At 47.8% G+C, this 25371-nt stretch overlaps 1 protein-coding gene across 4 annotated transcripts in view; it reads right to left on the reverse strand.

The window, feature by feature from the left end:
- Window positions 1-25371, reverse strand: part of Dnc (phosphodiesterase dunce) — a gene marked incomplete in the record, with an annotated part of 568677 nt that overhangs the window by 233612 nt on the left and 309694 nt on the right. Inside the window, 1 exon segment of one of the 4 annotated variants that reach the window (XM_077693442.1) lies at window positions 411-1409. Within the exon segment in view, the coding sequence (XP_077549568.1) occupies window positions 411-553 (143 nt within the window). 4 annotated transcript variants of the gene reach the window in all.

Below are 25371 nucleotides of genomic sequence, written 5' to 3' on the forward strand. Positions count from 1 at the left end.
GTCCTTGTCAGGTAGCGAACCTTGGCACATGACGCCAACAGCTGTTCGGCCGTTTCGCCATCTTAACGAAAAATTGAAATGGTAGCTGATCAATGCTGCTATACAATTTCACCAGCGGCTGTAACGTACCCCCTTCGGAAGACGAGATCCTAGAAGTTCGCTTCCCGCATAGGTACAAGCAGCGCGTCAGCACAATGATAGGCGTACACCAAGAAGACGTCCATAGATCCGACCGACGGTGTTCCATAACTGACTCAGACCACAGCGACTGCACAACACCCCGTGGTCACGCCATCGCAAACACGGAACATTTGCAATTCCGCGAAAGCTCGAAACTCGGGGAACGGTTTCCGCGCAGGTAACTTCGCGCGCCCACGTGGTCGGAGCGCTCAAAGCGCTAAAGTACTCACTTGAATCCAGACGGGGTGACCGAATTGAATCGGATGACCCCAATCTTCCTCCGACGAATCTGGATGCGCCTCATCGATGCCTGCTGCACCGTCACGCCTGCACTGCTGCGCTGCTCGAGGTTCCAGTTGAGTTGGTCCGACATGGCCGGACTATTCGTCGCACACGACTAAGAAAACACACGGTCCGGCGCAGAGACGGGCCTGACGTCGAAGAGAACCCCTCGGGTGTCTCGTCGTCTGCGATCGACAATGCCCGCGACACACCACGCGTAAACAAGATGGGATCGACGCCTCTGCGGCTGTCGGAGCGAACGTGCACCGACTCCTAGAAGCACGACAAGAAAGCCTCGAGTCTCGTTGTTCCGACTGTCGTCGACGACGGCCCGGTGACGAATGGCGGCCGCATGAATTAAGACACGTCGCCGAGGGGCTGAGCACGAAATAATCCGCAGTGTTGATGTCGCGAGTAGCTCTTACGTAACGCGGTAGTTTCGAAACTCACACTGTGGCTTCGACGATCTCCGGGCGGCGAGAAAGCACCCCCAAACGACGTAAGTCCAAAGAAAGAATTACAATGTCGAGCAAGATTGGACGGTCGCAACACTGCGTGTGTGCACGCTGCAATTATGAAGGAGGAGGGCAAAAGCAAACCCGGCAATCTTCCCGACACCGTTCTACGGGGCACTGCGAACAAGCACGCGAGGAATTGCCCGTGGGGACGAACACTCCAACGCAGCGGACGCAAAGTAGTCTTCGGCCCTGCAAGGCTTGTCGACGTCGCGCTGCAGGGCGACACGGCCACTGACACGGAACGTTGACGCAAAATCCAACGCAACGGCACGCAGTGCGGCGATCGGGAGTGCTGCGGTTGTATCTGCGTCGATTAGCCAGAGGACAATTCACTCGCACGCCTCTCCCGTCGTCTTATCCACGGTGTATGTGATTGCGATCGTCCCGCCGATAGCGCCCATCATTCACCGCACGCAGGGCAAAAAAACAAAAAAAACCCGCGCGCAGACGACAGGTAGCCGCGAACAACGCGCACGACGACGCGCTATTATACTGCGACTTTGCTGCTCAGCGGCGTCGGGTGGTAAGAAGAAGAAGGGGGATGCGAGTCAAGAACCGTTTCTCTTTTTCCGCCACAGGTGAGCCGACGAGAGCCCGCAGCAGGGGGCGGGCACGTCCCGCGTCTCGAAGAAGTCGAGGAGCGTTCCTTCACAATGCGCTCGCGGGCGAAACGCGCGCGCAGTCGTTCCGACGACAGGCGACCGAGCCGTGAAGGTCGGTTCGGCGAGTTGTGCAGTAGCGACGAGCTTCTCCTTTAGAGGTCACACTTGTAGCTCTCGAGAACGACGACGTCGTCGACGGAGAATGAGTGCCGGGCGAAACTTACGCGCGCCGCAACGTGCATAGCAATGACGGGGCCCCAGCGCGGGCGTGGTGAGGAAAAAAACAGAGAGGAGGGGGATCTTGCGCGAGCCGCCTCCACCGCTACCATCACCAAACAACCCCGGGCAGCGACAGAGCAGTGGGCTGTGCACGTAAGCGCGGATGTGTCGCGGCGTGAAGCCAGCCGAGATTAGAAAAGGAACCCTCCCCACCATCGGCGGCCCGCAGGGCTCGACCCTAGCGCCGACGCTCTTTCCTCCGGAGAAGAACCGGGACAGGCCCGCGGTTCTTTCGAGAGTGCTCGAACACGGCGGCACCGGGCCACGCGGTGGGATCTTCAGTCGGAGCAGTTACTGCGTGCCTGAACCGAGCCCCGGGCTGCTAGACGCAGAGCCAGCGGAGGACGGTGTTTGCTTGCGCCGAAAGGAAAAACTTGGCAAAGGATCTGTCGGTACTCGCGCAACGATGTCATAGACGCCAGCAACAGCAGCGCGACAAGAGGGCTCCCCGCCGTCTCGCCGAAAGCATCTGCACGAGGCTTGAAAGCTGAAGACGACAACGCCGGCGACTCCGCTTTAAGGGGCTGTGGGGACTTATGCGCGCACAAACAATTCTACCTCGCATTTTTTTCCCCTCCAGGACTATATACTGTGTACCAACAGCGTGAAGATGGGCGTGCGGGGCTTCGTTCTCATTGGCGAGACATAAGAGCAGCTGCGCGCATTCATACGAGAGTGCACCTGCCAGTGATTCAGATGTTGCTCTTTTGCTTTGTGTAAAGCAGTGGCAGCGCACGGCGTCGAACTACAAAGCAACACCCACCCTCTTTCGCCTTAGACGCCCTCGCGCCACTAAAACACACTGTACATATACATATACATATACATATACATATACATATACATATACATATACATATACATATACATATACATATACATATACATATACATATACATATACATATACATATACATATACATATACATATATAAAGCAACACCAGGTTTGCAACGTCATAGTTAGCTTGTTTCTGGTGTCTTTTTGTTTTTTCTTGGGAGAAATTACATTTTAAAGCCGTCCTAAATACGATAAAAACAGTGAGCCACAAAATGTATACGCATTAGTGAGTATTCTTACATGCCGCATTGTACTGTGTGCACACAACGCATGTGTTCCAATATACTTGGAAACAGGCTTGTTCACTTGTTACAGAAAAAAATCGCCATGGCAGGTCCCCAAGATTTCACTACGCAGACAGGACACGGCGAAGCGGTCAAAAATACAGTGGATAGAAATGCGCCTACGAACGCTTAATCTCACCAGCCTTTCACACCGTCGCAAATGCTCTCGTCTTTGTTTGTTTCACAAAATTTATCATCACAACCAACCCTACTTTAAAGGATCAACTTATCACTCCCCCCCTCCTTGTTGAATCGCTCTTTTTTTGTGTTTGTTCTTGATTTCTGTTTCTATGCTGTTTTTGTAAAACAACTGCACCTGATGTTTTGTATCTTACCACTCTTTTCTGTTATGCCCTATGGACCTTGAAAGTATTTTCAATAAAAAATAAACATATGAAAAAGTGGTGTGCACAAACATATACGCCATCTTACTGCTAGCATCGATGAAAATATTCATACACGCAATAATTTTTTTAACGCACCGGAAATATCGCGCGTCTTCGAGGCAAGATAAAAATGCCTAGCCATAATAGAACGGGGTCCAGTTGAATCTGTTTTCAGTTCGAGTTCTCAGTTTTTCATTCCGGTAAAGCCCCAGTTTTCATTCCGGTGAAGCCTCTTAACTCATCGCCGCTTCGGCGCTCCTTTTCACCACCGCCGACCCCTCTTTCACCAGTTATTTGCCGGCGTCCTTCACTTAAGCACGCGCACATAAGCGGTGGCCGCTTTATGCGTACACGTGCAGGGAAATGGAGAGAGGAATGTGTGGATGGGATGGGGGAAGGAGGGCGGGCACGCGAAGCTATAGGTTTCATGCCTTCACTGATGACACGTCCGTTGTGCTGGCGGGAGGATTCCACCTGGACGTCAAACAACCGATTGCGACCTGTCTGCTGTCTTCACCGGTCGAGCGGATGGGGTTGTGCGTTAAAACAGGCAGCAAGATGCCTACGTCGCGGAAGGGAAACAGACAGCCTCATGTTTGTCCGCTAGAATAAAGCTCGAGACCTCCCAATTTTCATTCAGGCTAATGGCTGTGAAGTATGCTCAATTGCAAATTACAAACAAACACGGTTTGCTTCGTGCACTCCATCTGCTGCGTCCAGCTTCGCAGGTCATCCTTCTTCACAGAATGGAAGGGCACTACTTTTTTTTAAACTTCGAAGAGAGCGCTAGCTAACTTTAGATTCATTTTACGAGCGAGGGAGGAGCAGAAAGCAGCGTACATTTTTGCGCGAGTTGAAAAGAGGTTGCGGCCAGCCCACGCCTTGCGCTGCAACCATAAACGGTCTTGGAGCCATTAAAACGGTAGCAGCGCGTAGGATTGCGAAAACTGTACAAGGCCGGGCCCGCCTGCGGCAAGAACGACGTCGAAGCCAACAACAATAACAACAAAGAAGGACAACATGCTGCATCATCGGAGCCGCAGTAAACGCCTCATTAATGAAGCGCTTATTGCGAAAGCACGGCTTCAAACGGCGAACACCGCTCCATCGTGCGATCGTTGCCTTGCATACGCACAGCCTGCCTACTAATTTCAATTTGACGTACGCGCTGATTTTGCTAGCGCTGTCTGAGCTTGGGCGAGTAAATATACTACGTTCTGCAGGGGGGGCTTGGTGTGTGATAGAGACATGCGGTTCATACTTAGGCGTTCGACTCAGAAAGCGCAACCACACTTACAAGATGGTGCTTTACGCAGAAAGAGAGGCATGGGACTTTTATATGCGGTGTACTGTAGACAACGTCCCAAAATTTCAGACACAGGCTACAGCTCGCTGCGATGCGTGTATGTCGCAGAAATATAACCGGGACTTATATACCGTATTTTCGCGCGTATAAGCCGCAACAAAAATGCGGAAATTTCGATGGCAAAGTAGGCGTGTGGATAATACGCGGAGATTTTCTTTTAGGGCAGCTTCACGGCAATGCGCGTTGTGCCGTGAAGACGACCTTGCGTATAACATTATTAAGGACCCCAGATCAAGTGATAGCTCTAGCGAGAGCAGTGGCATTAAGTGAATTGTGAGTTTCGCCTTGCAGTCAGTGTATTCTACTTGTTTAACATAGGATTTTTTTGTCTATATAATATGTGATGTGTTGCTTGAACAGTAGCTTTGGTGCAGCCTTTTCTGTATCAAAGTTGCGGGAAATACGCGAGGATTTTTTTTTCGTTTCCGGCGGGCTGAAAAGAGGGGGGAGGGTGCGGATTATACGCAGGGGCAGGTTATACGCCCGAAAATACGGTATATCCCCACGATATTACCTTCTGAAGCCTTACCTTTTCTATTGGAGCACAAAAGCTGGCATGCGAAGCGCCTTAGAGGAAGCACAATATTACCTATGCGTTTCCGGGGGGCTGAAAAGGGGGAGGGGGGGGTGCGGATTATATGGAGGGACAGGTTATAGGCCCGAAAATACGGTATATCCCCACGATATTACCTTCTGAAGCCTTACCTTTTCTATTGGAGCACAAAAGCTGGCATGCGAAGCGCCTTAGAGGAGGCACAACATTACCTATGCAACCGGGTTCAATGTGAACCCGAAAAGTCTACCTATACTTACTTACTTTCTTTTTCGCCAAGCCGCGAAAGAAATGCATCCCGGATCAGACATTGGTTATTGCGGACAAACCCGTACCAAACGTCTGTCAGCTAAAGATGCAAGTTTTCATGAAATTTGGAGGCGAGTGAAAAGAACTGTTTTAAAGAAAAAATATAAAAAATTAAAAAATGACGATTCCGAACAGATCTATATAAAAAAATGGCGTACTTTTTAAGGCGGAAGTCTTAGATGTCTCATCAAACGACAAAAGTGGTATTTATTACGGCCGCTGTAAGAATAAAATAAGTAAATAAGATATGCATAGAACCGTATTTAGTTTCCAATGGGATTTGGACCCCGGGTCGCCGAGAGCTGCACCAAAGTGTGGGAACTACAGCACTATCCCTGGACCGTGCCAGGATGCAACAAGAATTATGGGAATGCGTGCTGCATGACAGGTGAACGTGATGACAACGCAAACACGATGCAGCGGTGAAGAAGTCTTCGATAATCGCTGGCTTTGGTTTTCAAATCACATAAAAGACAAGTTCCGGATGAATTGTTCCGTTTACACAGAAAAGAACATAATTGTTTCTTGCTGCCTCACAAAAGTCCCAGCAGAGCTTCCGCTTTCAAAATCTCCGCGGGATTTCCCGTCAAATCATTGATTTCAGAAAGCGTTTACCTCACTGCAAATTGTCGCATTACAACAAATTCTCCTGGAGAAGCTGTGTTTTTTTTTTTCAATGTTAGCCTGATCTAAAGAAAGAAAGAAATACCCTGTTTTTTAATGCTTTTTTGTTGTTTTTTAACCGTTCACATCTCCACTCTCACCATTGTGGGCCTCACGATTAAAAAAAAAAAAAAATCGGCTCAAGTCTCACGCCGAACCCACCCCTACAACGGACACAAAATTAACTCAAGCGCCTCACCCAACCGGTCTCACACTGATTATTTGGTTGGCATGCGAAACACTGACACACTCAACATTGTTCACGCCTCCCTCTTCAGCCGGGTCGCGTATGGTATGCCATCTGGCCGTCCAGATTACGTAAAAAGCAACGCCTAACAAAGGACCTCCGGCAGGCGCACAAACCTGGCTGAGGCACGAAAAAATGACTGCAACTGGTCACGCACAACACGTCAGAGGAAATACAGTAGTGAAATTACACCTCAAGTGCCTCAGCAGTTAACGACAGCGGGCACCTACAGTTCAGAAAGTAAAGTACCCCCCACCCCCCTCCCCTCACGCTACCCCAGCAAGGCCATAGAGAACGCATTCCGCTCTACACTAGACAAGACACCCGCGTCGCTTGAAAACACCGAAATATGAATCCAATCCACAAAAAGGCTCGCCGTGATGCCAGAGCACGTGCCATGCCCATTCAATGCGTGGCTAACACTATTAACCGTTAGGACGGGTTCAGATTATTGCCGCAACTGTCGGAATATCTTTAAAGAATGACGTCATTTCCCGTCTCAGCCAAACGAACTACGTGACACACCGTTTTTTTTTTTTTTTTGTCCATAGCTCACGATGTGGCTGTTACGTCGATAGCCTGAACATTACCTTGTGCCAATGCACCCGCGCATCCGCGCAGTTATATCAGCTGATGTCACGTTTGTGACAAGTGCCTCACGGCAGAAGTCACCGCTATGGTCATACGAACCACATACACGGGAAGTGCCGAGGAAACAGCAATAGCTCTCCCTGTTACTAGAGTACAATGACACCATTTTGGCGCTTACACACCCGGAAGCCACCTTTCGCCGATACCTCCGTGGACGCATCTTCGAAACAGCGGTCGGGATGCTGAAGACCGCCACGCAGCCGCCTGATGTGCTGTTAGTTCAAACACCCGGGCACAAGTGCCTCCAGGGTAATGAAGCAGCCCATGCCACAGCCCACGCGCACATACAGCGGCCATTTCCTGCTGGAGACATAGACCGCCTGATGGACCATTGACGGACCGGCTACTAAATTACTTCCCCCTCTCCGCAGGCAGGACTGATTTGAGACGAAACCCTCCCCCCACTCTCCAGAGATTGTGAACAAAAGCGTGCCCTCGTATCAGGCTACTCCTTGCCGTTTTCAGAAAACTCGTGCTGCTCCGTCGGCACCCTGCAGCACTAAGTACCAACTCACCCCTAACCCACCTCGGTGGCTGAGGTGGCTAAGGCGTTGTGCTGCTGAGCACGAGGTCGCGGGCTCGATTCCCGACCGCGGTGGCTGCTTTTCTGATGGAGACGAAAAGCGAAAACGCCCGTGTGTCGAGATTTTGGCGCCTTTCAAAGATCCCCAGGTGGTCAAAATTAATCCGGAGCCTTTCACTACGGCGCGCCTCACAGCCCAAGTGTAGCTTCGGCGCGTTAAACACCGCAATAAATCAAATTCATCAATTCTCACCCCGAAGAGAGAGAGAGAGAGAGAGAGATAAAATAAACTTTATTGTTAGCAAAAGGGTTGCGATGGAGCTATTTTAGCTCATTCGGAGTCATTCCTTATTGACAGGTTCCCATATGCTTCCCGAGCCTCCTGGCCCTTGTGATCACCCCGAACCTGCCTTGCAGCCCAGCACTTTATACGAGCAGTGCGCGTGCTCACGTGAATAGCGCGGACCTGTGAACCAGCAAGTCCTGATGACCCAGCAAGACCTGGTGACGAGGTTATGAACAGCCAGCCGATGTCAGGGCATACCGGACTAGGATAGCCCTCCACCGGGCCGGTGGCCCAACATCAACACATAACGGTCGTCTAATAAAAGTTCGTTAACAAGCACATAAAACGTACTCTGCATTAAAATGGAGAAATCGCACCTTCACCAAGTCGCGAAATAGATGACCTCCGGCCACCTGTTCACTATACGACAGCGCTATATACATCAGAAAGTGATCGTCGAGGGATGGAAGCCAATTAGTTGCCGGCGCCCGTATCGATCGGCATGCCGACAAGCCATATCTGCCGGATAAATACCTCTGGCCGCCCCTTTAATTGGCTCTTGCGACGCTTCCTAACCCAAGTTACTCGCTGAAAGAAAGTTCTAAGAGCGCTCATTAAGAGCGAGAAAGAGGCACGGTCTATCGGGTAGGTCGCGGCCCCGCAGGAAGTATTACAAAACTATGATTCGAAGAACCAACTCAAGACGTATACAGTTTATCGGGTGTTTTCCTCGATTTAGAAATGTACAGTATTCTTAGTATCCTAATGACGGTAGCATTACTAGCAGAACGATTCCAGCACTGCATAACGTAAGACCTGCCCGATTTTCTTTTCGGGTAATGCTTGCCTCTCCTGTACTTACTGAAAAACAAGAATAACGGTTCTACCCGTTGTTACACCTTTCAGGGCAAACGTTTCAAAGCGAGAGCTTGCTTAGTGGTACTAAATGCGTCCTGTCAAAAAAACTAATGCATTTCCCCATACATCGGTTGGCGAACCGATAAGCACTGATAAAATCTCTGCACATACGGCGCATGGGTGAAACCGGGCTTCCATTGTGTCAAATCGGTTACTTGAAAATCGCGAAAAAGAAGCGGTTCTAGATAAGACAATACACGCATTTATCATAAAGAAGGCGTACAGCGGTATACCTTAATCTCATAAACCACGTATCGGTATGCATTTAGATCGTTCGTCATCATCATCATCATCCTATCTACGCCCACTGCAGGGCAAAGGCCTCTCTCATTATTCTCCAATTACCTCGGTCCTGTGCCAACTGTGACCAATTTATCCCCGCAAACTTCTTGATCTCATCTGCCCATCTAACTTTCTGCCGCCCCCTGCAACGCTTGCCTTCTCTAGGGATCAACTCTGTTACCCTTAATGACCAGCGGTTATCTTGCCTTCGCATTACATGCCCTGCCCACGCCCATTTCTTCTTCTTAATTTCTACTAATATGTCTTTAACACCAGTTTGCTCCCTGACCCACTCCGCTCTCTTCTTGTCCCTTAATGTTACACCTATCATCTTCCGTTCCATTGCGCGCTGAGTTGTTCTCAATTTAAGTTGAACCCTCTTAGTGAGCCTCCAAGTTTCTGCCCCGCAGGTGAGTACCGGTAAGATGCAGTTGCCATACACTTTCTTCTTAAGGGACAATGGCAGGCTGCTGCCATTCATTATCTGAGAATGCCTGCCGAATGCACTCCATCCCATTCTTATCCTTCGAATTATCTCTGCCTCATGGTTGGGATCCGGGGACACAACTTGGCCTAAGTAGATTTATTCACTTACTACTTCCACGGTGGCACGGCCTCGCCACGTATCTCAAACGGCTGTGCTTTCTCGAGGTTATTGATCATTTCGTTCGTAGATGCGTTTAATTAGTGCGCGAAGAGTCATCGCATGGGTTCTTTCCTCGTTTGCGATTTGGGTCTTTGAAAGTTTGAAGATCGATTGGACGCACTATCAGGGAAGGTTGGAGGCACTTCTAGCTTTCGCGCTTCCATCAACTTTCTTTAGAAAGGGAGGGTAAATTTTTTTTAAAAGTTCCCGCCACTTTTGAGGGGGATTACAAGTGGATCGGGATGAAAGCCCTCCATCCCTGACGAGGTGCACAGGAGCGGGACGGCTCTCCTCGGATCGTCCCACGGGTTAGTAGCAGGTTGCAGCGGTGCTATAGCCCCCCATAATTCGGCTAGTATGCAGTCCGAGGTCTTCAGCAGGGCCTTCTTGTGATGAAAGCCTCTGGCAAACAGCACACCGGTCGACAACACAGCCGTCTCAGCGTACTAGCTCTCTTTGCTACCGACGTATTTTTTTAAAACCTAAATTGTTGTTGTGATAGCTTTATTAGCAGTATTGCTATTGCATACTTTACGATGTCTAAATAAGATTATTGAGGAATTGTTAAAACTGTAAACAGTACTGTGCACGTTTCTGATCGTCTGTTGAGACGACCACAGCTAAAAACGGCGTGCGAGCAGACGACGTTAATACTTTCTCTTTTATTCACCCGCAAATTATTCAGGCAAGAAGAAGTAAGCGAAAAAATAATTTTAGAACGAAAAGGTATTGGACCAGGGTTTCTGTTTTTAAAAATGTCTCTATGGTAAGCGCGGTGGGTGCGCTGAGAGGGCGCTGCGGTCGATCGGAGTGCTGCTTTTCGCGCGCGTACAGCCTATTCTGTGGACCAGACCACATAATAATGTACAGCTTTATTCTGTTGTCCAGACCACATGGTTATGCGCTGTTTTGAGCTACTGGTAAAAAAACGGCGCCGCTCGTCGGCTTCCGTGGTGCAGTGGTAGAGTCTTGGAATTGGGCGCTAACGCCCTGAGTTCGAGTCCCAGCAGTTATGTTTTTTTTTTCAAGCAAAGTTTTGCTGTTACTTGTTATTTTAAGTCAACTCTACGCATTATTTACGTAAATAAATGTGGGTCGGTATCTTTTAGGTCGCTTTAGAGGAATAAGGAGTTATTGAATCTGTGGTACGTTCCACAGAATGAACCCGAACATTGCCCTGTGGCCGGGTCCACAGAATAATGCTGCACATTATCCTGTGTTCATGATCATCATAATCCATTGGTCTACAGAATAAGCAATACCCGTTTTTATCGCTGCGACGACACACCATTGCAATGACAATCTGCTCCGGACGACTGACTAGCCAAATGTTTAGACTATAGCGGTAATGTTCTTTACGAGGGACGAATAGTAGGAACAAGGTTCCGCCACCTACCCCGTTTCACGCGTAGGCGTGGACGGGCATAAAACGCCGCTGCCTGACATGCACAAAAAGAGGGCATCGTTATTTGGTACGGTGGAATTTTCTCAGTGTGGCTACCAAGAGCCTGGATTAGAAATAGCAGAAGACCGTTAATTTGGTAGAGGAAGTAATAGTAATAGTGGTGGGGGTAGAAGTAGCAGTACTTCTGCAGCAGTATTGCGTAAAGGACTACCCGTGCTTCATGTCGGAATGGCTGAAAAGGAAACGGGGAATGAGGGTAAATACGTGGAATAAAGCGTTATCTGAATTCGGTGGCAAATAATAGACCCGGGCAACGCAAGACAGGTTGAAGACTGATAATTATTATGGATATTGTGATGATGATGACGATGACGATGAATGGTTCCATCACTGCGTAACATAAGACCTGCCAGTTTCTTCCACGGCAATGCTTGTACCACGCAGACAAGGAAGTCAGCAAGCAGCACTGCGTTCTCACGCAGTGCTGATTAAATAGGTTGATGACTCCTTATTATGAATATTGTGATGACGACGGTGATGATGAATGGTTCCAGCATTGCGCAACATTAGACCTGCCATTTTCTTTCTTGGTAATGCTTGTACGACGCTTACAACGAAGTCAGCAACCAGCGCCGCTTTCTCTGATACACACGCACACGAAATGGATCGCAGACGCGTACGGAATGGAATATTTTCAGCGATATAACGAAGGGTAAAGAGCGCACGCTTTGGGAGTCTACTCTGAATAAACAGGAAAACGAAATGAACATGTCGTTAAAAGGAGGGAGAACGCTGAAAGCGGAGCGGGAGTATTTACCGTGAAACCGGATCTTCTAAATGCCGAAACTTGTACGTGATTAGGGGAGCATGACAGATGACAATCTGCGCCTTTTCCAGCGAATTCGACGACGCTGGTGTCCTCCGCTTATGTACGTATATAAATACTCTTCGGAGACGTGCGAGTCGCAAGATAACGTGTTTTGCTTTGCTTCCTCACCAAACAAGCTCTCACACACGTAGCGCTTAAATAGCCCCACAAACTTTTGAAGAAGCTGAGTAAATTTAACAAAACCGAAAAATGTCCAGGTGAACTCGCACGTAGACGCCCGCGGACGAAACGAGTAATATCGTGCACGCTTGTGCCAGCCGTAATATCGGCGCACGGGGCCATAAAACAGAAGTCAAGTGCCTCGTAAATCAGCCCCAAGTACTTGATGAAGCGTGGGCCGCCTATCAGCGATAATGGAGTCCCCACTTATCACCGTCAACGTCTATGGTTCACATGTTTATTTCAATTTGTTTTCTTTACTTATCGGCCGCCAAGCGGGTTCCCACAGAACAGGCGAGAGGAGGTCAGCCGGCCAGTGTTCGGCTATTGTCACACGCATCGCGGTCGGTGTTAGCCGAGAACTTGATGGATAGCATTTGGGAGCTGTACATCGCGCCCGTGACACCACTACGCGCATGCTATAGTGCATTGCTCATACGCTAAGGGAACTCGGAGTAATAAAGCTCTAGCGTCATACGTGGTTGATAAATGGACGTGCGGCGGTTAATAAATTGTGCCCTATTAAACTGTTCGCGAACGCGTCGGACTTAACAAGTCGTTTATCATTTTTTTTTTCTTCACGGCAAACTTGCCCTGGAAGCATTCCTCTTTACATTGCCAGTTCTCCAGACGACAAGCGCACAAGCTGCGATAAACTTGATAAACACAAATAAAACACTGCCTAACTGTTGACCATCACCCCGTTCTTCGCTTACGTTCTTCCCAGCAGGTTATTCACCTACAGTCAAAAGCGCAGCATTTTGAGCGGCTAACCTCTTCAATCGTATTAAGCTATGCCCTCTTCTACGTCTTCTTTTCTATTTTGTTAGTGCGCGCTGACCTTTTCTTCTTCTTTTGCATCGTAAAGTACGATGTAATTACTGGCTCCAAGCGAAAACCTTGTGCGCTAAAGCATGCGTAAACGTCCCTTCTATTAGAACGCAAAGTTGGGCAAGTTGGTGCAGGTTTAACTTACGAATAACTTTGCATGCTTGCTTTGTTAAAAAATTGTTATTGATCACTGTATGTCACTCACTTATGTAATGGCCTTTTGGCCCTTAAAACAAACAAACAAACAAACAAACAAACAAACAAACAAACAAACAAAATAATAAATCAATCAATCAATCAATAAACAAAAATGTATACGTCCCCGCATCCACGTCGTTATTGTCATCGCAATCTAGATCCCAACCAGCTGGACATGGAAAAAAAGGACTAGACGTTAACAAAAACTGACAGGGACATTTAGTCCTTTGTTTCCATGTCCAGCTGGTTTCTTCTAAACCTAATATGCACCAACTAGCCCTGCAACAAACTCTCCAGATCCCAACCTTCATACTGCGAACGGCACAGTCATGGGGGGCTTCACAATCCTCTTTTTTCATATTCGGGTAAAATGAGGAAAACTAATGCGTTAACCCGTAGACCGGTTGGTAGACCGAAAAGCCCGAACAAGGTCTCTGGACACACGGCGCGTGCGTGGAACCGGACTTCCACTCTGTCAGAACGTAACTTCAAAATCACGAAAAAGGCACGGTTCTATATTCCCTCTCTCCTCCTTTCCTGTATACCTGTATTCCTCATTCCCCCCACCCACACACCAGCAGGCGTTGCGGTGTCCACCCTTAAGTGGGACAAACTACGCCTGCCGGTGGTCTTTCCTTTCCATCTTGACAATAAAGTCATTCATTCATTCGTTAACAATACACGCATGGATCAAGAAGAAGGAGTGCAATAGTGTACCTTAAATGGGCCCTGAAAGAGGTTTTGCGAACACATCGGTGTTCACATTTTCAGGTAAATCAACGTCCTACCAATCACCTCCTTCAAGAATTTTGTTAGAATGGTGAGTATTAGTGAAGATATTGCAAATCAAAGCATGGCAGTTTCGCCGGCGCCGCGATTCTCCATCGTTTCGTCCACCTCCTCGCACCGTGCGAGCGTGTCTTCCCATGATGCCTCGCTTCTCGGTGACGTCAGCTAGAACATCCGGTTGCGGGTGTTGTCTGCTGCTGCGATGTTCGGCGCCGCAGCAGCGGTTTGGGACGGTGCCGTATGACTTTTTGCGTCATGTTTCCCGCTGGTTTTTTTGTTTATCATTTTGCTTATAAATTCTGCAGTCCGCTCACGGTTGGAAAAACTGACGGAAGGAATGGGACGGGACTGTTACGCTTCCACACCACGCCGAAAGATCGCGCGAAAAGAGAACGATCCGGTCACCGCGCGTACGCGGCGACGAGTTATGTTCGCCATACGATTGTAAAATATGTGAGCGAATGACTAAAGAATCGCCTGAAAATTTGTTAGAGTGAGCACGCGTAGATGCGTTCCTAAACGACCTTGTTTTATATATTGCTAATTTGGCCGCTCCTTCGCGGCAATCGCCCTAGCACTACCCGCCACGGTGGCTCAGTGGCTAAGGAGTTGCGCTGCTGAGCACAAGGTCGCGGGTTCGATTCCCGGCCGCGGCGGCCGCTTTTCTGATGGAGGCGAAAAGCAAAAACGCCCGTGTGTACGAGATTTCGGCGCACGATAAAGATCCCCAGGTGGTCAAAATTAATCCGGAGCCCTCCACTACGGTGCGCCTCATCGCCTGCGTTGCGTCGGCGCGGTAAACCCCACAATCAAATCAAATGAATCGCCCTAGCACTAACGCAAAGGCCAACCCCCACAATTATCATCTCTGATTCGAAAACGGCCATTCAAAACTTTGCCAGAGGTACCATCTCTCCTCAGGCGCTCAAAATTCTTGTTCAAAATCCTCCTACCGACCCCGTCGAGCTGATCTGGACTCCTGCCCATACAGGGCTGGGGAGCAACGAGGCAGCCAACAAAGCAGCTCGAGAACTCAGTGTCCGAGCAGGCCCAAGCCTCGTACCCTTACACGGAGCCCGATCAGCCCGAGACAGCTTGCTTTGCTATCGGGAAATAACTGAGCATTACCGCCTCGCCCGCCGCATATTCCCGCCGGCTCATCCTACCCTCTCTCACTCTAAAGAACGCTTATGGCGCCTCATTCAAACGAACACTTTGCCCTGTCGCGCCAAACTGCACCTAATTCATCCCACACTGTATCAGTCCCCCAACTGCCCCGCATGTGGCTTGAAAGACACCATCATCCATACCATGTGGGCATGCAACAACGACCCCTTCCCATTATTCCGTACCACCGAGCAATGGGAGGCGGCGCTGGGTAGCTCCGACCCGCAGATGCAAACAAGTCTGACGGAACGGGCTGCCTTGGTCACTGGCAAACTGCAACTACCGGTCACCGCGCCCTCCTAACTACGTATCGCAATAAAGTTTATTTCTCTCTCTCTTCTCTATCGCGCCAATGTCTAGCTTGGTCGTGTTGTGGTGACGCCATACATGCGCGTACACCGGAAGTTGCAATATTCTATTCCATTATTATAATCGTCTCTAATCGTAACAAAAAGCGGGAATAGTAACAAAAAAAAAAAAAAAACATCGCAGTCGAGCACACCATGCGTGAGTATTGGCAGATATTAGTGGCTAACGCGAAAATGCTTAAGTTCCCACAAGCAGATATTTGCTACCGACCGGCTTACGGTCATGCCGGGGATTTTTCTTTTCTTTCTTTTTTTCTGAACATGCCTATTGCCGTTGCATACGCATTTGAGTCCCGAACGCCAGTGAAATCACCGTGGTGGGTAGGGCATGCCGTTCACGCGAGAATTTCGGCATGGTTGACAAAGAAGACGAGGAAGAAGAAGCACGACGTAACGGAGAGGAGTATTATAATTATGATGATGATGATGATGATGATGATGATGATGATGATGATTTTGTATTATTCGGTTTCCTTTTACCGCAAATGCCGAAATCTTTCCTCAAAACCACTCACATCTCCCAGATGTGCACGACGTCATCAGATCCTGAGAACCAAAATCAAAAATATCCCGGGGCGCCTAAGAGGGCCTGCGCGCTTCGAAGGCGAAGGCTTGGCGATACTGCTGCATGTACACTACATCGATGGCGACACTGCTCTTCACTGTGATATCACATTTGCGTCTCTTTCTTCGCTTTCGTTGTTAGTCTTACGGCGCGATTTACTGCAGCAAGCAAGCTGGAACACGCCACAGTTGCCCCAAAATCATCAGAGTTCTTCACTGCTGGTGCGGACCTCTTATATGCGCGTGACATAACATCTAGGCTCATGCGACATGTACTATTCTTAACATTTACGTTCTCAATTCGTAATTCTGTGAATTTCGTGAAGCGAGCGCATCAGCCCCTCAAATCTCCCGATTCCTTGCCAATCTTTCATCTGGGTATACGTCCCACCAAGAAAGTAGAAACAATAGCCACGACTTTTTAGCTCCGCTGGCAGCGTGCGGAGACAGCGCAGCGGTAGCGCTCTGGGCCCGTACTCTGGAAACGGGGGTTCGAAGTAGAATTGCTTGGGTTTGGACGAGTTGGTTCATATCGACTTGAAAATTTAGCTTGAACGAAAACCACAGGACTCAGGAAGGAAACACGGGCACAATGCACGGACACAACGGACACAACATTGTGTCCCTGTTTCCTTCCTAAGTGCTGTGGTTTCGTTCAAGCTGAACTTTCAAGTCAAGAGGGTTCGAATCCCGTGCGAACTCAAATTTTCTTTAGTTACTTTTCACGGCGGTGACCATGTCTTGCGTGCTGAGTACGCAAATGCCACGCAACGACAAATCAAAAGGGGACCCTGCATGGAGTCTACAGCAGGGAAATCTTCGCAAACGGTTGCAGCAAGGCGCATTTCCTTGCATGGCTCCAGGAGCTGCCTCTAGTGTCTGAATAATGACTGTTGCAAGACGTCGGAAGCAACGTGGTCACCCACCTCGGTACGCCGAAAGAAGGCAAGTAACAGGGAGCAACGGCGAAAGAAAAAGGCTATCTAGGTTCAACTGGCCCGAACGTTAGCCCTTCACCAGGAACTACGACGGTGCTATATTTTGCCAGGAGCCTTTTGCAAGGTGTTAATGTTTTTTCCCATCTGTTTCATTGCCGGTAGCATGTTGCGAATTGTATAGGAAGAAGATGAGGCTCCTGGAACACACCGCACCACTATCATCATCATTTTACGTTAGCCAGTCATCTCCGTTCAAGAGACGTTCGATCAGGGGGTCTGACGGCTCCGTTCCCTGGCGGCTCAACCGCAACGAGTCGGTCGTTCCACGACAGGCCACTTTTGTACTACTACGCACTTCAGGGTTTCGCCTTAATGCAGGGTTAAGTACATTTCTGTGTCCCTTCAAGGTCATCTCTTACCATCGCAGGTGACACACCATCAAGGAGGGCCAATTCGCAACGTCACCCTTCGACCCCCATCTGTGTTCGATAAGCAGCGAAACATGAGCAGCGCCCGGAGATGTTTCCCCCTGATAAAAGGTTTCGACCTACACACGAAACAGATCCAAATTTGTACCGTGTACCGTGAAAAGACGTGACCTTGATCCTGACTACACAGAACCGGCCAATTTTCGTTTGACAAATAAGCGTAGCGCATTACTTTTTCGACAACAAATCCAGCCCTGTACGTCTGGTCACGTTCGAGCGTAAGTGCTTCTCGGCTTTCTTACTCTGTCATCGAAATCGCAGAGGCGGCGGCTTATAGCACCTCACTTGCTATTTCCGTCTTTCCGCCGCGAAGAACGAAGATTTGTGCGACAGGCAACGCATTAGGGATAATCTAGACCACGCCTGGCGAGACCGTATGAAAGAGCTGACTGCCCAGAAGCACGCGAAAGTCAGGGCGCATGGACAGTGGACGGCCTTCGACTTGACCCGTCTATAGATCAACAAGGCTTCACGTGAACGACGCACGCGGCGGAAAGTTAACACGCTTCGGTACTCTGCCGTCTTCGAGGTTGATAGCGACCCCCGATAAAGAAGTCGTCAAATCCCAGGGCAAAACTATAACGCAACGCGTCTCAGCTCTGAGTGTCACAAAGAAGGTGGCGCTTGGTGGCGGCGGTCAAGCGCGAAGGATGTCTACCAGGATCGGTGACATTACTCAAGGTCAGATCCGTGGACGGCATCGATCGGAAGCAGGTGCACTGGCGGCAGTAATCTGGGACATGGGACAGAAGTGTGGCTCTGCTGGCGCATGAGAGAGTAGAGTATCCGATCCCCTACTATATACCACTCCTATATAAAAGAAGAAACGGAGGAGAAGGCGGGCACGAAGGAAAAAAAAAACCTTTTAAGGCGCTTGAAAGGCTTAAAAAGCCTTTCAAGCGTATGTCGGGGGTAGACGATAGATGGCGACACGCTGGTTGTGCCAAAATGTCAGTTCTGCTATCCACGTCTACAAGCGAACGAGTGAGCTCGGATCACCTGGATCGCGTCCTGGGAGATCTGGCAAGATGACTTAGCCACTGAGCAGTGGCAGCGGAAGTGATCCATACATCTCATTAATTTAAACATGGCAGTTTTGCTTTTCGCGCATGCGACATCCAGGTCCATGCTCCGCTCCCAGCTCGGTACAAGTCCAGAATTCCCTGTAAGCAACCAACGCCATGTACTAGTTTGCTTGGAGCACTCTTTCTATTCTTTCTGTCAACTGCTGAAGGAATTCCGCTGTTCGGCCTCGGTAGCCGACTGGTTGAATCGCAGGTTTTGGCGCTAACCAACTTCGTTCAAACGCCATAAATGCTATTTCTTGTAATTTTATTTACTCTAAAACGCACTCTTGGCCCAGTTCCAGGGATTCTTTTCGTAAATAATGGAGGTCCGATATTTTCTAGGTCAGTTTAAAGGGTGGGTGCGGCATATCAAGGCGGTTTAACTAACCTTCGGCCTCGCAGCGGACGTTCGAGGCTTGTATGATCGTCCACACGCTTAGCTGGAATATCAGATTCGACTTCAGCGTACAATATCTCAGAAATTCCGCCGAAACAAACTGTTCAAACGAATGTGGAGGACTTCAGTGACCTCTTAAACTTCAGAGAAATGAAGTTGTGGCTAAATTGCTTAATTTACGCCGAGGAAGGAGGGGATGACAAGTTGGTAGGGCGTCTCTCCAGCTAAGACGGTGGACGACTGTACTTAGCTTACAACGGAATATCACTTCGCGCATACATGCACAAACACGGAAGGAAGCCGTCGTTTTGTGTCTCGTTTCCGTTTTCTCACTGCATTCCCGCCGTATAAACAGGGGTATAGCACGCACGACCACGACGCGCACGGCGTGCGTTTACGTGGCTTGGACGAAGAAGCGAGACTCGACGGTGCAGAGAAAGACGGGTCACGTTTTCCGCTGTCCCTTATGCAACAACTCGCGCACCTCGAAAAGAACTACTCTCGCGCACGCACTTTTAGAATGAATCGCCGTGACTCCGGTGTGTATAAAGCGGTGCTTTCGAGGTTGACAGGGACGCCCGCATGCTGCTCTCTATGCGTTGGACGTGAGTGGAAGCTCAAGGCGAATGCAAATACAGGGTGTTACAACGACAATAGGAACCCTTTAAAAAAATCTCCTGAGCGAACTGCTGTTAGGTTGGCGCTGAAACTTCACACCAAGGTCACATTTCGCCGTTTTTTTTTTCTTGACACCGGGAACCACGTCGGTACCCACCTATTTATTTTCAAAATAAATAAAAAACGACTTTCGCCTATGGGAAAATGGTGGCCGAATTGGACGTATGAGCCAGTACAAGCTGATATTGAAATGACGGCGCCACTTGGGGTATTCAGAGCGAAACGGACGATGACCTGAAATGATCACGTGATCCACCCTCTCACGTGATCATTTGAGCAAACACATTCGGTGAATGTTTTTGTGGCCAATGAAAAGCCCAGACTGTGTTAGTAGGTCCTCCTTTTTGTTGGGGCACGCACTTGGAGGCGTGGTGTTTGTGTAATAAAACTGGAGTGTTTGGTGTTTTGGGGGCTCGATCGAAAGAGGGCAGATGCCGGGGTACCCTTGTGAGAAAATATGTTCAACTAAGTAGATTTAATTACTTCTCTGTTTTCTTGTAAATTATGTATGCCCGTTAATTGGTACGTTTTTTATTGTAACCAAATGTCGTCGTCCGTAGATCGAAAGTTAACAGCCACAGCCGTCGCCGAACCGAGCAGGCTATTTATTTATTTATTTATTTATTTATTTATTTATTTATTTATTTATTTATTTATTTATTTATTTATTTATTTATTTATTTATTTATTTATTTATTTATTTATTTATTTATTTATTTATTTATTTATTTATTTATTTATTTATTTATTTATTTATTTATTTATTTATTTATTTATTTATTTATTTATTTATTTATTTATTTATTTATTTATTTATTTATTTATTTATTTATTTATTTATTTATTTATTTATTTATTTATTTATTTATTTATTTATTTATTTATTTATTTATTTATTTATTTATTTATTTATTTATTTATTTATTTATTTATTTATTTATTTATTTATTTATTTATTTATTTATTTATTTATTTATTTATTTATTTATTTATTTATTTATTTATTTATTTATTTATTTATTTATTTATTTATTTATTTATTTATTTATTTATTTATTTATTTATTTATTTATTTATTTATTTATTTATTTATTTATTTATTTATTTATTTATTTATTTATTTATTTATTTATTTATTTATTTATTTATTTATTTATTTATTTATTTATTTATTTATTTATTTATTTATTTATTTATTTATTTATTTATTTATTTATTTATTTATTTATTTATTTATTTATTTATTTATTTATTTATTTATTTATTTATTTATTTATTAGAAGCACTCACCAACAGGGGTGGGCCTTCTCGGGTGATGCATTGGGTACATGAATATAAGGCATACAAAAAGACAATAAACAGAAAGGAAAATAAATAAAAATAAGCAATAATAAATGTCTAGATACATACATACGAGGAGAGCGACCAAGGAAGGCAAAATTTTTTCTGAACAACAATTAAGATCCCGGAGGTCGTATGTAGAGTGTGCACTAATGAACACATAGCCGAGAAAAATAATTCCAGCAAGGGAAAGGTTATCAAGGTCCTTTTTGCAGCGAGCAACACTTTTGTATTATTTAGTCCAAGTTGCGCCGAGGGTACCTTGTGACGCGCGCGGAAGGTCTCTCTAAGTGCCGGGGGTAATTACCACATTAGAGCTCGCAAAGCGCGGGAGCGTCCTGGTCGGTGGGGTTACGCTCGATGCGGCGTCATTCGTGGTGCCAGAAATGAATAGGGAAAGGCGCGCCGCGGCGACTGGAGAAGCTCTACTGTCCCAGGTATGCAGTGCTGCTCAAATTCGTTATAAGTCTACAGTGTCACCACGACGAAGAATATACGAGAGTAGCTCCTTTTGTGACGCCAGAGCACCTCAATGCTTTTGATGAACTCTGGTAATGCACACGCCGTGTTGACAAAGGCGAGAATTTCGTCGGCGCTGAGCATGATTTCGGCACGCGTCGTAGGAACAATACTTCAGAGAGGCCATCCGTGGGTCGATGGCCAGCGCTCAGAGTTGCTATCAGTCCGGTTATCTAAAAGTTCCGGTTATCTAAAAGTTCCGATCGACTAATTCCATGAAACTGCGAAAACAACCTGCCGACGCCACCGGATTGCGTGGGAGCCTGGCTGCGTCGACGCAACGCAGGTCTCGTCTTCGCCCTCCGTGCTCCGAGGGTGCTATGTCGCCCTCCGGCTTCGGCGACATAGCACCCTCCTCCCAAAGCGTTACGACGGAGTTTCGTGACCAGAAAAGCAATGAGAAACTCTGATATAAGCATCACAACTCGAACGAGCACTTATCTTGGGGCACTTGCACTATTTAAAATCTAAAGTCATTGTTTCAGTTCAGAGTCCCGTAGGAAGCGGCTTTTTGGCTGGTCGAGGCGAGAATACTACTTTGGACAATGCCAAAAGGAAATGGGAAGTTCGGTATGCGGTATTACGTGCACGACGAAGGTGTAAAAGCATATCCAGAGTAGAGCCGGCATATGTGCTGAGGCCCATACAAGGTCGAGGCGAGAATACTACTTTGGACAATGCCAAAAGGAAATGGGAAGTTCGGTATGCGGTATTACGTGCACGACGAAGGTGTAAAAGCATATCCAGAGTAGAGCCGGTATATGTGCTGAGGCCCATACAAGATTGAGCCTGTCGCCATCATAGTGACATGATGTAACTGCCAAAGTATGATTGATGGTAATCGATAACGCCTGTCTCTAACGTGCAATGGTTTGGAGAACTTTTCATTTACGGTAGCCTCTGAGGTGTGTTGGCTTGTCACCATTGCTTCAAGCCCAAAACGACAGCGTGAAAGACTTACGCTGTTGGGTTTGAAGCCTCTCGCATTCGAATGAACTTTCGAATTTCGAAACGTAAACTTTGGTAGGACTTTGAAAAATCCTAGGTCCCCGCCGCGGCGGTCACGTTGTAGTGATGCTGCGTAGTGAGCTTGAAAATAATACTGACGAAATATTTTCTATGATATATAAAGAGCACCTGCCGTCCTGTTGTGGCGCTTATTGCAGATGAGGAATTTTAAGCACGTGGTGCGATAATTAATAGTTCGGTAGCGCAGTGCGACAACAAATCGAGAAAAATGAAGGGAGCTCACACTAACGCGTAAGTCTTGAAGGTAGCGAAGCTGTACACAACCTTCACGGCCATCACGATGGTTTAAGCGTACGATTTTCCCCTGCGCGAGTAACAGCAGCGAGCTGCTGCCTGTCTCGTGTTCGACGTAGAGCAAGCCTTCAGTTGTGTCACTTTCTTGGACCCTGGGACAACAACAATGACTCATCTTTAGGGACAAAAATTCTTCTGCGTTTTTTTGCGAGATTCAGGACTAGACAAAACTTTGTAATTCTTCCATTGTGTGCATGGCTACGTCTGTACGCGTTTGCGTCGTCATGTACGTTTTGACTCCTTTTTTTTTGTTAGGCGCTCGGCCCTTCCTGGGCTCCACTCGCTCTATTTTTTTTCTTTTACTTAAGTTTATTTCGAGTTTTTTTTCTTGAATTTCATTGCGTGCCATTTTTTATTCAACATCTGTTTTCTCTCTATTGTTGCTTTCCCGATTTCTCACATTCACTTCACTGCACATTGTAATCAACCCCATCTGGCGTAGCGAGCACTGCCGCTAGCAGAGCTGACCTCTCCAACCTAAATTAAAGAGTTCTCTCTCTCTCTCTCTCTCTCTCTCTCTCTCTCTCTCTCTCTCTCTCTCTCTCTCTCTCTCTCTCTCTCTCTCTCTCTCTCTCTCTCTCTCTGCAGCCGATATGCTTCTTCTTCGCTGCCGCAACGACCTTTACTCCACAATTTTTGCTATAAGTGTGAGCTTCCTTAATTTTTTTGGAAGTGAAATTCATTGGATATCTATCACCGTGGATGGGCGTACGCTATGACGTGTATTTCTCGTTCCGAGCAAGTGTTACCACGACAACGGCGAACGCTGAAGTCTTTCCCGTTCCGTGCAAATGCGCAATCACGGCGAACGATACAGTTTTTTTGGCCAATTTTGGCCAATCACCCTAAGCTGCTATGCTTGGCTTGACAATCGTGCGCAGGGGACGCAGGGCGGTCACCGCGAAGCACGCGCTCACGTGGACGCGCTCGTGGACGTCGAATTTCTTGGTATTTTTAACTGCGGACACGAAAACTTACGATTTGTTAAACAGAATCACTGTTTAAAAAAAAGGAATAAAAGCAGAGTTGCAAGTACGCATCTCGTAAGCTGTATTGCACACTCCGCCGATCGGAAAAAAAACGGAGTCAGGGGCTGGCCAGGACGTACATTTTATGTCAACAATCCTCAGGGACGATAAATCAGTCATCTCCTCCGGACAAACCCCGCAGGTAATCCTCCGAGGAATCTAAAGAATGGCGGTTAACGCGCAGGCGACTGCCGAGCTCCTAAAAAGGAAACAATTTGAGCATCAAGCAGCACGTACCAACCACTGTGCACCGCAAACACTATCTAGTTATTTGTCAGGTATTGGAAGAAAGTTATCAAGCACACCAGATTAATCGCCTTGTGGAGGTTTGTTTTGTGCCTGCCCTTTTCAAACGGTCTCCCTCCCCCCCTCCCTCCTTCTTTCCCTTCCTCCCTCCCTCAGAGAGAGAGAGAGAGAGAGAGAGAGAGAGAGAGAGAGAGAGAGAGAGAGAGAGAGAGAGATGTCGAACGACTAATCCCGAACTAGAGAGAGAGAGAGAGAGTGAGAGAGAGACGTCGAACGACTAATCCCTAACTCTACCGGAGGGCTTAGAGAGGGGCGATTCAGATGATAAATTTTAAGCCCCAAATAAATCCCGCCAGAAAAGAGTAAGACTAAAAAAAAAAATCGAGAGAAGCCTGCACTCATGCGCAAGACTTGAATCGCGAAGCTATTGTAGGTGAGCATGGACAGATACACAGGTACTTTCAGTAGCCCGTCCCGCCTTTCTGTTCACGGCCTCTTCCTCGGCAATGCGACCTATCCGCGACTGGGCCATGGCGAGAACCGCGAAGACGTTGCGCGCGAGGTCTCTTGTACGATACTGAGCGCATGCGCGCGACGATACGAGCTCCCGCGCGAAGGGCTCTCCTACGATACTAAGCGCATGCGCACGTTCCTCCCGAGTGTTGCGGCGGACAATATATCGCATGTCTTTCCGTTGTAGAGTGGGTAATGCGACAGCTGCGCGATGCCTACGCCATAACGTCCCTCGTGGGGAGTTTTCGGAGCGCACGAACCCCGAACTTACGGCCAGAAAAAAAATGTCTTCGACACGCGGACGGAGAATCACTGACCGCCTTTAATGCCGTACAGCGAATCCTGTAACTGCCCGGCGCGCACATGCACACGCCAGGCAGCTTCACACGGACGTTCTACGTCACAGCGATCGCAACAAAACAGATCGCAGCCACCACTGGGGAATTTGCGCCCGTGGGAGAAGCACGCAAAAAATGCGCGCTTCTGATTGATCATCGCTCGCGCGCGGAATGTCGCTCCGGCTCGCGAAGAGAAATGCGTGTTCGGGATTCCGCTCGGCACGCAACCGGGACGGAATCTTCGGCTTGCATGCGTCGAAACAATGGCATACGCCAGCGAGTCGAGTGTCTCCCGGACACAAGTCACGT

The sequence above is a fragment of the Haemaphysalis longicornis genome, unplaced genomic scaffold (assembly GCF_048455015.1).
Source record: "Haemaphysalis longicornis isolate Haplotype H1 unplaced genomic scaffold, Haemaphysalis longicornis Haplotype H1 scaffold_12, whole genome shotgun sequence".
In the NCBI taxonomy this organism is placed as follows: Eukaryota; Metazoa; Arthropoda; class Arachnida; order Ixodida; family Ixodidae; genus Haemaphysalis; species Haemaphysalis longicornis.